At 41.1% G+C, this 17316-nt stretch overlaps 1 protein-coding gene across 18 annotated transcripts in view; it reads right to left on the reverse strand.

Moving 5' to 3' along the window:
* Positions 1-17316, reverse strand: part of LOC124411482 (MAP7 domain-containing protein 1-like) — a 77171-nt gene that overhangs the window by 9685 nt on the left and 50170 nt on the right. For 5 of the 18 annotated variants that reach the window (XM_046890611.1, XM_046890599.1, XM_046890605.1 and 2 more), the window contains exons 2-7: positions 7848-7916; positions 7286-7351; positions 6768-6957; positions 6181-6527; positions 4790-4999; positions 3014-3490 (exon numbers count right to left, since the gene is read on the reverse strand). In XM_046890611.1, the coding sequence (XP_046746567.1) occupies positions 3014-3490; positions 4790-4999; positions 6181-6527; positions 6768-6957; positions 7286-7351; positions 7848-7916 (1359 nt within the window). Of the gene's footprint in view, positions 1-3013; positions 3491-4789; positions 5000-6180; positions 6528-6767; positions 6958-7285; positions 7352-7847; positions 7917-13577; positions 13766-13967; positions 14502-17316 lie in introns of those variants that run through there. The other 13 variants (XM_046890600.1, XM_046890603.1, XM_046890607.1 and 10 more) reach the window with 9 other exon arrangements.

Raw genomic sequence — 17316 nt, forward strand, 5'->3', positions numbered from 1 at the left:
AATATTGGTAACAAATAAATTTGCTATCAAATGGCAGCTCCATTTATTTGTTTTTTTTTTTTTTATTACTTTTTTTTTTCATAACTTGCGATCCCACGACAAACGCTTTTCACAGATATGTTGAGACTCTTGTACAAGAAGAGGCATAAAAACTGTACGTTTTATAGTTGAAATAAAATTTCTATTTGTAAAAAAATTGATAAATGGTTCAAGTAATAGTATCTCTGGATTGAAACTCGAAACAAAAACTGCAGAATGGAGAAAACTTGGTCCGACCGATAGCTGATGAATGAGCAAAAAAAAATTTTTTACTGCTACGTATCTTTTTACAGAAAAGTGAAAATATATTACTTCAACGTGATATCTAGCAGGCTTTACCTAAAAATAATAACAACAATATGCATTTTACGAATTTATAGCCTGTGGAACTGATAAATATCTTTCTGCATATACATTTGCATATACGATTATTAAACATTTTTTTTTGATTCATTATTAATACAAACACGCACATTCTATCCAGTGCGTAAATGATAATGCGAAATATTCATCGTCATAATTTTTTCATTAACAGACTATCGTAAATATATGTAAGGTGTATTCAAAGTAAGCCGCCCACCACCATATTCGCCGAAGGAAAAAAAGATAAGGAAAAAAAGTAGCTAGATTGGGAAATATGAAATGGAAGAAAATCATTGAATGTATATAATGAACCAAAAATAACCGAACAAGATATTCACAGGACAAGTTACAATGTAAATTAGAAGTATGTATATATATATATATATATATATATATATGTATGGATATGTGTAGAGTAAAATTTAAATAGCATGAAATTGTATAAAGTTGCATGTATAATTCTGTAAAGATAAAAATTGCATGATTTATTTAAAATGAGGAAAAAAGAAAATTTGAAAAAGGCTGTATTGCACGTTAAATACATATAGGTATTCAAGTAATATGTATTTGTGGATATATAATTTCACGTTACGTGTAGGTAAGCAAATTCTAAGTAGGTATGTACATACATTTTAAATGTGAATCTTACCGATTACATAGTAGAAGTAGTAGGGGTAGCAGGTAGTAGTAGCGTGATACCTTCACCAGCATCGCCAAAAGACTTTATTGTACTGAGCTCCGATTGTTAATTACTTGTATACTCATACTCACGTACGCATTAGACCAAAGTGTTAGCACACGGCGATTGTTCAGCATGATTCGACGCAGAGTTTTACCAAATTCATTCCAACTTTATTAATTGCGTGTCTATCGACTAGCTTTGTTAATTGTTAGTGCATAGTTCAGAGTCTAAATATGCAGATAGCAGAAATGCCAAAGCCTTTGAGATACCGAATCTGACTATATTTCTGAAACTACTGACTGAATTTGTCAGGTAAATAAAGTTGACGATGTATGTTTCACAGAAAAGCAAATTTTGGGCTTAATCTTTCATTTGCCCATCCAATGGACATGCAATTCACTTTTACGAGTGTTTATTTTTCACTGAAAACTAGAATATTTACCTCAAAATTTGAAATTTAGTTCATTTTCTTCTCCACAATGCATCGTCAATATTTCACGACAATTATTACAGACTGTGGTCATAGAATTTCAAAATCTCATCAACGTTTTCAAGCTATGTGAATAATATGAGCAGAGCCATGTCGAGAAATCTGGCCATAAGATTAGGTGCCCAATGTTATCAGAAAACTTCCTTTTTACATTGATTTACCAGAATTTCGGAGACCAATTAAAACAGGTATTGACCATTATTTGTGTGCTAATAAGGCTCTGTACTGAAAATTATCGTGCTTAATAAAAAAAGAATCTAGTACCTAAATTCTGATTAGGACAGGTAATGATCACCTAATTATGCAGTATCACGTGGTCGGCTTTTCTGCCACGGCTTCACTAATAATATGCATGTTTTCAAGCTACAGATACTCACTGGACACAAAAATTTAAGAGACAAAGTTTATTTATATTCTTGTCTTTTTTTTTTTTAAATAAATTTAGTCGTTAGCTCGCATTCTTACTTATTCTTCATACCAACATATGTGACCCCAACTCATTAAAATATAGATGATATGACATTTCCAATAACATGATAAATTTTTTGTGTTGTTCTTTTTTTTTTTGAAATACCGAAAGCTCCAGAAAGTTGTTTACTGAAACAGGGGAGTATTTTTAAAGTATACTAAACTTTTGCCAAGTGGCGTTCTAATATTTCCACGAGCATCGAAATACGTTTTAAGCTACTGAAACTACTGATTATACTTATTCTTATGATTTATACATATTAGAAAGGTATCCGAAAGAATGATAATGAAAATAAGAACGAATATATTGTACAAAAACTGTCTATATTTACTCAAGGATATATCTATAGTACTAATAAAATTCAAAATGAAACTAGTTATCAAATTCGTTCCTACGGTAAATACTCGTCAAAAATACATCTACGTTACATCTATGATCAAATTATGCAACAAAGTGCTTGAAACACGTATGCAAATTCATCAACTTGACTGACGGTCAAATTTTTCCGAAAATAAGAATGTTTTATAACACCTGATACGATTTGTGTTCAATAAAATATTGCGACAAAATACCGTTCCCGTATTTTAGTTGCATAAAAATGTTGACTGTAAAAAATCGGATTCCTTGACCTAAAAAAAAAAAAACCCTTGAAACACATGCTCCGAAAAGTAAATATTCACCCGAGGCATCCAAAAACATTGAATTACTTTATAACGCCATTTCACGATTTTTGACAGTTACATCACGGACGGACGTTAACGCCTCGGCGGTTAAGTGGTTAAAATAAAAAAGAAGGAAGACAACAGAAGCAACGAGTAATGCTTCCCATTTTTTTGTAAATACAAACTGAAACCATCCCGGCTAATATTGATCGTAATAGAATTTTCAGCCGACTTTGAAAATACTCCGATTAAGAAAGCAAAGTTATTTAAGTATGTGAAAGAGTTGAGTTCGCATAAGTGGTGCTTACCTTGCTGCTGTTGTTGATGTTGCTGTTGTTGGTGTTGCTGCTGCTGCTGCTGCTGCTGCTGCTGATCGCGAGCTCTACGTCGCAATCTTTCTGCTCTGGTTGGTCTTGGAGTAGGTACTGAGCCTGGCAAAGTACCCATACTACGAGAATTATCGGATCGCTTAAGGGATTTGATTCCAGCTGCAGCCAAGTGAGACATGCTGCGACTCATGCTAGAAGCCCCGAGTGGCTGGGACTGTTGTTCGGCCAGTGTGCTAAGCTCGCTGGGACGTTTTCTAGGCTGTGATAATTGGTCCAGCCTGGACATGGAGTAAGTCCTACCTGGTGATCGTGCGAAAGCCTTGGCACTGGAGCTACGTCCAGTCGAAGGTACGACATCTCGGGGGGACGGTATGGTCGGCATTAGATCTGTGCGCCGTCTGTTCACTCTGAGGTATGCCGAACTCGGAGTTCCGGGTGTTCCGTCGCTGTCTTCACCTGTAAATCGCGTCTTGCTTAAAGGCGACACCCAACCTAAACCCTCAATTACCACCCGATATAAAATTTCTAAATAATATCGAACGACCCACGCAATGTTTTAACAAATTTTTTATTCATTACTTTTCTAATGAATTATCAATTTCCTTGGAAATGTAACAGCATCGTGTATACATGTAATACCATTGCGTAGCGAGAGTTCAAAATTCTTCAAGGCAGAGACAATGCCAGAGAGCAATTTCACGCCAGATGTTGGAATTGTCTCTACCACCTCTGAAAAGCAATGTAATCAAAAGAAAAAAAAAAAAAAAAAAACAAAAAAAAAAAAACAACACAATCCATTCTACATTACTTGCATGCTGAGCAACGCACGCGGTTCAAACCAAAAACAAAACTTGCGGCTGATGGTAGATAATCGGATGGTGAATTATTGTTTGATCCAAGCTTATCATTCATGCGGGATTGTATTTGGTACGAATAAATTGGGTCATTCGTAGCATGTACATACGTACGTACTTGGAATAATGGGATGTGGGGATTGTCGAGAGGATTGAAAACATGTAAATCTAGCAATACCTTTCAAACTCAGAAGAGAACGACAAGCGGAACAGAGCAGCCATTTGGTAGGAAAGAAAACTGCAGAACGAAAAAAAATCCAAGCAACAGCGATGTCTGCAGCAACAGTCTGACGATCAATACTTTTCCAAAAATATTCTCTATGCAAGTGCTTATTATGTCGTTGAAATAGGGTGAAGAGCTGATCAACTGAATCTCGTGTTGTAGATACGAAGAAATTCCAGCCTATTAACCGAACTAATAAAACTCCACACGCGCACAAACGATCATTGTTGATAAGTTTAGTCGAGGCTAATCAAAGATATAAAATTCGTAGCATCCCTTTTCAATCGGATAATATCGTACGAAATAAATGTTAATGTTAGTCATCGTCATTCTTTCAGGATGCATTAAAACACAAACGAAATATTTACCGGTTAGATTTTCTTTTTTTTTTTTTTTTTTTTTTTAACGAACAAACGAACATTTTTTTCGTATTATACCACGTATTAATATTATTCATAGATTAGAAGGGGGGAAAAAACAATCCATGCTTCTCTGTTGCAATTTTTCTTTAGTCCGAGTAGAAGAGCAGCTGATATACGTATAAACGTTACATTACAGCTATACGATTAGACGAGTGAGTGCGCTTGCTTTTTGATATATCATACAAGAGAGAAAGATTCGATGTTGTACTATTTTCCGAGACTTGATGCAGGCATCTAACAGGAGCAGAGAACTCACCGCTGACTGCTCGCTGATTAACGATCGTTGCAGGCCTAGAATCTCTACCTTGAACAGCGGGCTTATGGTCGATGTCAAAGACGTCGGTGGTGCATGTAGGAGGCAGAGAGAGGCTGGCTCTCTTTGTTTTTGCAGGAGTTAAGGGAGGATGGTGATCAGAACTAGCGTTCCAATTGAACACCTCGTACATTGAGGAAGACATTCGCATATCTGGAAAGAAAACGTCATTCCCGCCATTTCATTATCAGCACCGGCTGGATAAACATCATTGATCGGTCGATGCTGGATATATAAAACAGAATGAGAAGCGGGACCTAGACCAAAGGAGAACATCATCGAGACGAAGACATATTCAACCCTAAAAATCCTCAAAACTCGCCAAAAGTCTCTATTAAGAGTTTCTTTGATTTTTTCGGCCCCGGATCAGAGAGCACTAATTTCGATCAGCTCGTCGATATCCTCAGAGTCGTTTAGTGAACAACGTCCACCATGTTGCCATTCGGATATGCGTTCCAATGAGGTAAAAGCGTGCCGAATCGTGATACCGCCAATCGAAGAGTGAATTTTTTCTCTCCCAATGAAACGATAAATTTTGAATCTCGCTTTTGCAATCGAAAAAAATAAAATACAACAATGCTGCGATAAAACTGTTAAGTATACTGCCGTCTGTCACGTGTAAGAGAGTGATAGAAAGAGAGAGAGAGAAAAATATAGTGCGGTTGCAACGAACGAAAAGTGAGCAGGTTCAGGATGCTGAAACGAAATAAAAATGTGATATCTGCGAGATGAAATAAGATTTCTTCGACAAAAAGAGTTACCCTACAACAATGCCATAGTCACGTGCTAAAATAAGCACACCAACAACCGGGAAATCACTTGCCACATCTGCATGTTCTATCAATGTGCTGCCAGTGACGATGACTGTATGTATATATACATATATAATATAAGTATAATATATCCCATGCAAGAAACGAGGTAAAATAAAGTATCAGTGCGTTTACCACCATATGTACATATACAAGATTATGTAGATAATAATAATGATAATAATACCAATATAAATGAGATAAACCAAAAGAATAAAAGAAAGGTAAAGTAACCAGGCTAACTTATAATTAAAAACAAGCGATGAGCGGTGTTCACGTGAATAAACCGTACTATTATTATTAGTATATCACTATTATATTGTATCGTTTTGATAAAATCGCGGACCGAGCCTGTCGTGGGACTGATTCCGAAGAATACACAAGAAGGGGGGTGGGGAGGGTGAGTAAAAGTGAATGAATAAAATTCAATCACCCCCTAGATATAATTATTCGATATTATAAAGACTTGTGTCTTTTTAACTGTGGAATTGGAAGAGTGTGTGCGATAACCGTTTCACCAACCTTCGCCGGGTTTGCGGTCTAGTCCACCGGCAGACGTGGCTCTCTTCTTACTGCCGTCAAGTTCTCTCTCGGATGACCGCCTCGTGAGAGGTTGAGCGGCTGTGAACATCATGACATTGGTAGTCGAGGTGGCCCTTCGCGTACCCCAGAATGTCGAACCGCCGGTATCCGCGGGCTCGAGCATCCGGGGCGTCGAGCTACCGAAGGCAAAGACGATCTGTGACTTTTCATTTTTCTTCTTCGCTTCGATCCGAGCCTCTCTTTCCTGATTCTTCCGCAAAATAGCCTCGCGTCGTTCCTGCTCTGCCTCCCATATCAATCGTTTCCTTTCTTCTACCTGATTCCGCCTAAGTTGAAAGAACAAAATTCGCCTTGTCACACGAAGGAAGAAAAGCATTTTTCCTGAAGATCGACTCAAAAGTCTCGTCGTCTCGTAACCGTCATCTTCTCTATTTCTTGTCTTATTTATTTTCTTTTATTTTCTTATTTTAGCAAAAACAAGTCTGACTACCAATGATGTCCAACGTCATTATCGCCTCGGAATCCGATGGTTCAATTTTTTTTTCCCCCCCCTTCATATTCCTTACCTGTCGTTGTCGCGCGACCTAAGCTCGTCGATTCGTTTCCGTCGTTCTTCCTCGCGCTGTTCCCTGAACCGTTGGGCAGCAAGGGCCTGTTGTCTAAGCTCCTCGAGCTTACGTTGTCGTTCCTCATTCTGTCGGTCACGGACCAGCTTTACTCTATCCGTATCTTTGGCGCTCCCGACTGACTCCCGCCCTAAACAACGAGACCGGAAATGACAACACACTTCAACTTGAAATGGCGAACACGTCTCTTCGCGCGGGATGATCGCGACCTATAGTAAATGGTCAAGCAAGCAGTTCCGCATGATCGATATACAAGCGAAACGAAAATTATTGTTTTATTGTTTTTTTTTGTTTCTTTTTTTTTCAAACCATTTTACATAACCTATAATCTGTCCCATAATTTGGCATGCAATTATCAAAATATATCTAATCAACTCAATGATAATAACATGTAAGAGAAAAAGAAAAAAAAAAAAAAAAGAATTCACGACAAATAAAATCTCTTCCCGAATAATTACCTTGAACGTCGTAGGAATTGTCGCCGTCAAGGGAGTCTTCATCGTAGAGGCTGCGACGCTTCACATCTGTTGATCACAAGAAAAACGAAAAATCAAATCACTGCGTCGGTAAATTGTACTGATATCTATACTAACTTCAAGATGGCTGACTCAGCGTCCTCGGCTTGAGCCGATTTGAAGCAGACGAAATCGACACCAGCGCTTCAATAACTTTAATGGAACTAACGAATCACGTGACTCACTGTGTACGGCTTTGAGGTTAAAGTGTCTTAACCATGTGACTAAATTTGTTTCTGATAGGCTATCACCCACGTGACCCGTTAGTTTAACTTCAGATATTACAGCGCTAGTATCGGTTTTTGGGGCATCTAATAAATTGAACGCATCTTTGGCTTGCATACGTTGCGTATTCTTATCAACGATACGATAAGTATGAGATCGCAGGTCAGTGTGAGAAGGTCTGCGTAATTTGATCTACCGCAAATGAGGATATCGCATGTCGTCATCGTCGTCGTCGTCGTCGACTAAGACGTTTAGAGATAAGAAACATGGCGCGACTCACCCTTAGGGATAGAGTGGCGATTGTGTGCAGAGCTGGACCTGTGGCTAGCCTCCTCAGGAGCGGCTCCAGCTGTAAAAGAAGAACGCAACGTTTCCGGTTACAATATCACCTAGACTACGGCAACGTTCATCTTTTACATAATTTTGCAACTGCGGTAACAATTTTTTCCCGATTTAATGCCAACATAGATATACAATGTTACAAAATTTCGGTAGGAGTCTCCAGTTCCGGAGTGAGAATCGTTAACAGCTCTATAGGTATAAGAGATTGATTTTTGACGACTGACAACCTATACGAAGCTATTAAATCGGATAATTTCCGGTCGTTGGACGGGCCTCATTGCGTGGGTCAAATTCAATTACTGCCCTTCTCTCTCTCTCGTTGTTTCCTTCGGACACGGGTCCGTCAGTCAACGTTTACTGCCTGACGTGAGAAATTTTTCATTTCCCCGAGATTTACGGTCTCTGGATGTTTGAGGGTGTGCACTGCTTTAGCCTGTATAAGATCGAGATCGAGCGTAGGGGCGCAAGACTATGAGGATTATCGATCCTGACGTTAGATATTACGCTCAACTCATCCTCGCCAAGGTAATGTGATAAAACTCAGAGAAATCTTATACAAGGGATCGAGGGGAAGTTTGTCGCGAAGGGGCAGCCAAGACAGCCAGCAATTTCCTTCGCGTTTTTCGCTAGAACGATACCACGAGTCAGTAACTGTAGTCCTTAAAGTCACGTTGTCGTAGAAAAACTCGGCGATAACGAATCCCGACGTTATTATAGGTAAAAATCTTCTTCGCTTACGTCAACGGCGATCTCGACGCCTCGTTACACGTCACTTATATATACACGGAGAGTAACATGCAAATATAATGAACAATAAAAAAAAAAAAAAAAAAAGAAGAGAAAAAAGATGAACAATAGACTCAAGTTTTCTTCGGTTTACACTGCAGTAGAGGAAAAAAACAGGTCAAGACTCTCGAAAACGGATGAGAAAATATACCCCCACTGACATCTTCCCACCTACATACCTATAGCGTACGTATATATCTAGGTAGAACCCTCCATTTCCCTGCACAAGTCTACGAGAAATATATCGACGTTATGGATAACCCTCGCACGTTCCACCCTGTTGTAGGGATCAAGTGAGGTCGAGAGTGGAAAGAGTCCTCGAGATTTTACCGTGACTGTGTTTGACTCCGTTTTCCCTTGGGATCGGAAAGGTGCGTTACTACGTACGACCAATTCGTCGTGTGTCCCTGGGAAGAAGAAATCGAGGAGGTGGATAGTAAGTCGTGGATATCAATAAAGCGTTTTCGAGTCCCTTTCCGACTGGCGGGTCCCTTTTCCTGGAGCAGTCTGAAGGCAAGGCTTAATATAGAACGCGGTATGAAACGGGCCGTGAATCAACCCTTAGCATAATTCTAACCCGACGCCAGGTAGCGGCGGCGAAGCAATTGAGAATAGAAAAAAGAAAAGAGACGAAAATAAAGAGACCGGTTGAAAAAAGAAAGAGAGAACCACCCTCGGTAGCCCCGAAAAGTCAAAGTTCACCAAGTGCTTTTTGCAAGGGCCGGTCAATAGACCAAGACATTTCTTCACGATTTTTGCCCCTCTGATGTATGTATGTACCAATATATGTATTCCGGATGACGATGGTGCGATAGCAGCATCTGTAAGCTGTTAAACTTTCCACCGATACGGTAGCAGCGTTAAACTTAGTGTCTCTTGTAGGCGGTAGTAGTTCAGAGTAACCTAGAAAGCACAAAGCGAAGAAGAAGTACAAAGAGAATGAATTGATCGGTTTATTGTACTCCTGGTCAACGTTTGTATTGAGATAAGAGGTATATTTATACCACCATTCATCACTTGACGTATACACAAGATCTGCTGAAAACATGATCAAGCACTTCTACAAGTGACTTGGAGATCATTAGACGATTTCCACTCAAAATCAATTGAATACCGACGAAATCACAATGTAGACGATTTTATTCTTACAGCAATACACCATGTCCGATGAATGCACTTGAATTGGAAATGTATAAGAACAAAATTTGCGTTGGGTGTAACAAATTCGAAGAATGGATGCAATGCCTTCTGGTGAGCAGAAACGTGTGATAAATTTATGCAGGGGACTGATTTATTGCGTGATTTACGAAATGAGAATGGAAAACATATATATCCACCACGTAGGTACGTGTAACAGAGCATAAAATGTATCGAGCAGATCGAATTGGTTAGTTATTGCAGACCCTTGGTGGTCTCGATACAACGTAACTCGCGAGAATGGCGGCGGTAGTTTTGCAACGAAACGCGTTTACTAAGTTGTGGGCAAATTGAATTACCATTAACTGACATAAGGCTAACAGCAGCCCACCGCAAGAGTTCCTTCCCCTGCTCCTCTCACGCCCTCTGGCCTCACATCGTTCTCACTGGAACATCGAAGAAACGCTTTGTATCTGTTCCTGGGCATAAGACCACTACGGAGTATCCCAAAGGTGGAGAAGGAGCTTCCAATATCGATACTCAAGTCTTGAGTGGGAGTGCTACAACAAGAATGAAACGCGGAGAGGAAGAATTCGGTCGGTCGGTTGGTCGATCGGCCGGAATTTCACCCTCAGCGAAGCGGCAAATTCTCCTTGAAACTCTGATCTGAATAAGGTATATACATGTATAGATGATGATAAAAAAAAAAAAAAGAAAAGGAAAAAAAACCCTGAACCAACAAAGACGTGGCCGATAAGATTCTGCGATTTTTATAATGAAAAATATCTCACTACCCCAGCGACACGACCATCAGCCGTAGTTGAAGGCCTCCAGGCGAACATTGGCTAATCACACACATATCGGAAGCTCTCGCATGAGGCTTCTCAGCTTTGGACAGGATTCAGTAGACTCTATTCTCGAATTGGGCCACTTTAAAAGCGTTTGTTTTTTTCACACGATGACTCCCGAAATAAACCCTCCAAGTAGAGATTTGAAAACAAAAGTATCCTTATGTAGCCCGTTACAGTACTTCCATTTTCAACAAGATGATCTGGACTCGTCATCAGAGGCAGACTTTGTGTGTACCTGTTGAATCGTTCTCGAGTGATTCGTCGTTTTCGTGCAGAGAGAGAAACGATACGATCAATGTCTCTCGAGTTTTGTTTAAGGTTCCTCAAACTTTTGCTTTACACTCTCGTCGTCGTCGTCGTCGTCGTTTCTACTTCACTGCACTGCGAACTACGAGAGAGTTTTGCGTCACGTACAACCCTTACCTACACCAACGATCCGGCTATTTCAGTCACTTGGACAATGAAGCTGGTTGACAATAAGGAAGATGGCAGCCCGACGGTAGCAGGTTCCAAGTAATAAGTTCCGAACACTGCACCACGGATGACTCGCGGCCTGCCAAGGTATGATTAAAAAACTACCGCACCAAAGAATCATGGTTTGCAAAAGCTTCGGTGACGTAAAATAGTATCCAGCACCGAAATTCGCAGCCAATTCTCATTTGGAGTTCCGAATAACCGCTACTGAGTCTGGTAAAGTTTGACAATGACATGCTGCTCATCGTTCACCACTGAACGAACAAACAGCAATTCTGTTATTATGATAACTGCAAGATTGCAGTTGTTGCCACAACAACCGTCATACAGACTATATCACCGATACGCTCTAAAATCTTTCAAACTTATCTTACGATCTTCCCTTCCTGTCACATTACATTCCACAATAAAAACGATTGTGCTCGAAACTTGGCCGGTTTCAAATTCTAACGACTCGATCAGTTTCGTGCATCCCTGAATCAACTTACTGACATGTTACATCACCGTTTTGTACCGTCGTCAGCAACAGCAGGAGCGGCAAATATACGCTAATGCGGTTAACGATATGGGCTTAATACTAGCGCACGTTGCCAACCAACCGCCTTAGTCCTCCCCAGTTTCATACGACATACGAGATATATCACACACTCATAAGGTGGTTACGAAATGATATGGTGTGAAAAAGAAACGTCTCTATTTTTGGCCGTTATCACATGTCAATATTGTCACATTTGCATGAATTTGCATACCAACGGAAATGTGTCTCGTTCAGAGTGTACAACCATCCAGCTAACTAATAAAATCATATTGCCTCGCACGTATTAAGTGCGATAAGATTTACAAGCTTCCAAGCTCGGAAAATCGTGACTGAGAGCGTGACAAAACCTGATAAAAGTTGGACCAACTGCGGATTCGTAGGTACGTACCCTGGTACGAATCGCTCGCCCCAAGTTCGCCCTGATTTAGAGCAGCGATGGGGTAGGTGTTGATGGTTACTACATACCCTACACGCAGTATTTACTACGACAGTATTACCATCGTCATCCGCAAGCGAAAAAGAAACCGAGTCAATTCATCGGCTTTAAGCATTGTCGCTTTTCTCGTACCGTCAAATGTTGCAAATTCTATTCCTTACTTTTGTATAAGAATATCGACGTTACGTAATTCAACCGAATTAACCTAATGGAAAAATCTGCAACTTTTTCTTTCCTTTAATCTTATTTTTAGACAGTAATGAGCTTATTAATTTGATGAATATCTCCCGCTGCCTTCATACTGCGCCATCGAGTTACGTGCCTTATACGATTTTCCCACCACTGCGGACAATTTCAACGAACCTTCGCTTATTAGTCTTCTAGTTTTCTTTCCCACTTCATTCTCTCCCTGTCACTACTTCCTATTCTATTCCACCATTTAATGTTCAAGAATTTCACAGCCGTGTAGATGATCTCATTTGACAATATTCAGGAAAAATTAATAAAACTTAATAGTATAACATCATCTTTATCGACTAATCAATGAAGCATACGAGCGAGTCATGGTCTCATAAAAACGATAGCTCAGTTGCACTGATGACAAAGTTTAATATTAATTAACCTGAGATGTTCGTTTAGATGTAATTAATTAACAATTACGTACGGTCATTAAGCCGAGATTGCAGACAGGATGGTAGTGCAAAGAACAGGATATCCACTATCCGCAAAACATTTCCGTTATAACGCTTCCCTCAATTTTTTGCCCATCAGACTCGAATTGAGCGTAACCCGTTTCTTTCTATGTGCACCGCACACATTTACACATACATTCAAGTATACAAATTAATTATTCCAATTCTATCAGTTACATACACATCGGTGAGTCACATTAGAGATTCTCCGCAAAGTCAATTACAATATATGAATTGATTCTGAAATGAGTTTTTACCTTTTCTCAAGAACAAGTACAAAATTTCGGTCTGGCGAAGAAATGGTACCAATGATTTTAACGATGTTCCATGCGATGGATGCACGTAGTTATATCGTATAAAATGAGAGAGCTGGAATTGATTTAAACATTTGCCGGTTACGTGCCTACGTAAGCCGATGGTACGATTGTGATAAAATGCCCGGCTGTAATGGTGCAGTATAAAATGCTCCACGTGGTAAAGTTTGTCGAAGAAACTTGCGCATACGACCGCATTGCCGTTGAAAAGGCAGTACCTTAACACCGTAAATAAGTCAACTGCAGGGGTTGAAACGTTCTTTGTAAAATTAAGGATATATACGAACTTTGTTGTGTGACACGTGTTCAGTAAGTGCAAAAATTAATATTCAATCCTCAACCTTGATTATACGGTACAAGGAAGGTAATTGAATTGTAGTCCGAAAATTATGAGTAACTCTATGAGTAATTGGTATGCCATCCTGAAGATGAAGTAGTACCTTCATCCTCCGAAGTTGAAGCCTCATCAATGGGTTCCGGAGATGTTCCTGGCGACGGAGTTGTACCGCGAACGATTTCGTTGCGCCTACGTTCAGGTGAAGAGGCGTAGATGGATCTTCGAGCATCCCTGTACTCGATCCCTGGTGATCTTCTTCCGGAAAAGTCAGTCGGAGTAGCAGGCCGCCTTCTACGGTAACCAGAAGAGAGGAAGAGAGAGGATCTAATTATCCACGAGACATTACCGTTGATATGAAGTTCGACCTACGATTCTACTCTTCTTCTATCTTCATAGGTAAAGTAATCTATGCCAGTTCGGTATACATAGAAAAAGAGTAGAACTGTAGGTGAAAATTAATAAGTGTTGTGTTTACGACCGCGGTGCGACGTACTCCTTGGATATGGAAGTTGGCGGCGTGACGACGGTCCTTCTGCATGGAGCAGAGGTGTCCTTGAGGTCTGCGGATGTAGTAGCATTTGCCAATTGAAGATTGGCAGAGGACTTGGCTTCCTTGGCGGGAGATGATGGCGGCGAGTTCGGCGGCGACGGTGAGGGACTCGCCGATCTTCCAGAACTGTAGCATACCGCAGCCTTCCTGAGTGTCTCCCGGCACAACTCGGAGAACATGTCTTATCCCCCATGGCCGGCCCAAGAGGCCACCAACCTCGCCGCCACTGTTCAGTCTTCTCCAGACCTTTGATCGGTGTAAAAAATGGTCCACGCGTTTGCAAGCATAACCGAAGAACACCTTCTGTTACCCGGAAGAATATCACCTTCTCTTCATGAAGTCAGGTATAAACAGCGTCACGCACTCACGCACTATCGACGGTGATACTCTTCCGAAATCCACGTATCCAAGATGCAGTAAATCTGAACTTAAGTCGTGACCGTGTTGCGAATGCACGTGTATCTTTTGATCGTTCCTCCGTAGTCGTTAGGCGCGGAAAACTCCGATTGCGATGTGCTGGATTGCAGAAGCGTCTGCAAGGTCGTTGAAGACCCTCGTGTCACGATGGCTTGACATGTTGTCAAAAACGTGGAGTGAACGGGAGGGTGCGATCTCTGGGCGAGGACTGAGGATTCGGTACTGAGTTGCGAGGTACGCTTTAGGAAAGCTCGTAACCAAGAGGGAGGCACCATCGCTGGGGACTCCCCCGCCGCAACCCTCCACCACCAACGAACCTCCCCGCAACGCTGTTGCATCGATCAGTTGCGCGCCGTTCGCAGGCGGCTTTCAGCTGCCGCTCCAGGTTCCTCAGTCACCAGGTCGGTCGGACCTCATCATCTTCAGCGTTTATATTTCATCCGGTGATACTTTCACGCCTTTAGATTTCCTATAGTGGTTGCTTCTTACTATAGTGGAAGCCGATGAGACAAGTCATTTGCATCCCCTTGACATGCAGATGTTACATTGGCATTGTATAATGTTGTATAAAGGAGTCAATTATCCGGCTTCTTGAAGCACCTCTCGAATGTAGACATTGGACGATTTTCACATGTAGATCGTAATCCTACGAGTTTTTCAACGGCGGCAACAAAGAAGTAATAGAAAGAATGAATTTCAGTTTGAAAATTTCCTGCTTCATGGAACGTCAATTAAACCTTCGTCGTGTTTCCCGCTCGATTTGCTGATCGGTCGAGGATAATGAAATTTCTCAACTTAATTGCCCGAGATTAGTTCCGGCAGTTGAGTACTATGGGTTGGTAACAAGCCACCCCCATCGTCGTTGTCTGTTATACCCGAATCTACTTCGAGAACGACTGATTGTATTTGAATTCTTTTTCACTCAAAGGTTTTTTTCTTCAAATTTTTTTTCCTTCAGTCAACGATGGAATACTTATTTAGTTACGCGCTATTTAATGCTATTTCCACGACAATAGTGGTATCGAAAATACGAAACGAGCCGTACACAAGACAAGAAATTGACCAAGCTGGTGCATCGATACTTAACGAAACACAACTCTGGTAATGTCCAAGTTGAAAGTTCTAAGAAACCCTGAAGCACTGTGAGAGAGTTTACAGGATAGAGAATCTGGTCTTCAAACTCGAAAATGTTTTACAACCCCCCCGGCAGCATTCCCACTAATAATGGGTAAAATCCAGGGCTACCGGGTAGTACCGGGTGATAAAATAATTTTTATTCCACTTCCGATTCTTGAGATTTGAATCTCACCAGATGCTCAGTCTTGAATCGAAAGAGGCTATCATATCCATACCGACACATAACCTTAAGTACTAACTAAACCCAAAGCTTAGAATTGGATCGATATTGAACAATGGGCGCGGAAATGCGCTGAAGCGTTCACGCTAATCCTCGACTCCCAGTCGCAAGGTTTGTATTAAATTAATTTTCATATCTCCGCGAAAATTTCCTCTCTCGGACTAGAGCGCCTCAGCTGAAGTAGTGAATCCGTTATGATGGCGTCCGCTTAAACCTATCAAGAGACAATCCGTGCTGAAACACCATCAAGCCCTCCAGGAGGTGCGGGTCAACAATCTGGACGTTCCGTAGAAGATGGAAAGTCTCGCCTCAATTTCAAATGATACGTATATATAGGCGGTAAAACGGTAGCGAAAAGGTCAAGTGCCAATTATGGTGAGGGGGGAGGGGGGGGGGGAGAGGGGGCAATTTGCCCAGGGCAAGACATATCTCGGCTAGCCCATCAAGTTCAGTCTCTGCTATCTCGGTATCCTTTCGCAGCAGTCTCGTTGTTTCCCCGGCGTTACAACGGAAGCAGGCGCCGCAGGTTTCCCCGAGGGTTTCAGTCACATCCTCCATAACTCAAAATTGCAACATATCTATATCAGGCACAAATAACGAAAACGACGTGAAGTGAAGCAATAGGTTCGTGCCAATCGCGGTATGAAGCAGACGCAAGAAGAAATCTCGACTGTAACGATGTGATCAAATTCTTAAAACTCAATTCACCGTCCGGTCATTCTTCATGCACCATCGCATCGGCCAGAAATCAGCTGACTGTATTTGGTATTTTATTCCGTTTACGATTCTGTTTTCAAGGATTTACTTTCACGGAGTGCATCCATCTATACACAAAGCATAATATGCATGAAATGTAGGTACATTGGTTTTCTCTGAAGCAAAAGAACAAGCAGCAGTAGCAGCTGGATCTATGCCAGCAGGGCGATGTTTTGATGAGAAGGATTCGTCCATCTTCTTGTACTTTTTCAGGAGGCTGAACGCTCCTTTTTCCGTGGCACCAAATGACTCTGATTGTGAAGCATTGTCGCTCAAATTTACAATCCTCCCTGTATTGAAACAAATACGGGAATGCCTCTTGATATTTCACAGTATCTTTTCTCCACTCTTCCAGCGATGAGGTCAGGGGTCTCTTGAACGAATGCGAAGCCCCAGGGGTGACGTTCAGAGTATAGTGATACCTATTCCAGAGACAGAGGTAAGATGAAACGCAGAAATACAGGATACCGAAATGAGGCTACCGAAATGTCTTCCTTCACTGCTGAGGCAAACGACTTAAGCGGAGAACTTTTCATCACGGTTGTTTACACTTCTTCCCGAACGAGTCGCACGAGTGAATTCAAATCCACTGACTTATATCGGTCTTTCAGTATGTGTATATACATAGCGAACCAGCCTCCGGTCGCTAACTCCAGTTAATCCCATCCTTCTGTTATCATTCTCTGTTCTACAGTTCCCAGAGTTCTTTCCTAACTTTTGACTATCAGAGCGAGATGAACGAACTCTGAGGATGATCGCTGA

This window comes from Diprion similis, chromosome 10 (genome assembly GCF_021155765.1).
Source record: "Diprion similis isolate iyDipSimi1 chromosome 10, iyDipSimi1.1, whole genome shotgun sequence".
In the NCBI taxonomy this organism is placed as follows: Eukaryota; Metazoa; Arthropoda; class Insecta; order Hymenoptera; family Diprionidae; genus Diprion; species Diprion similis.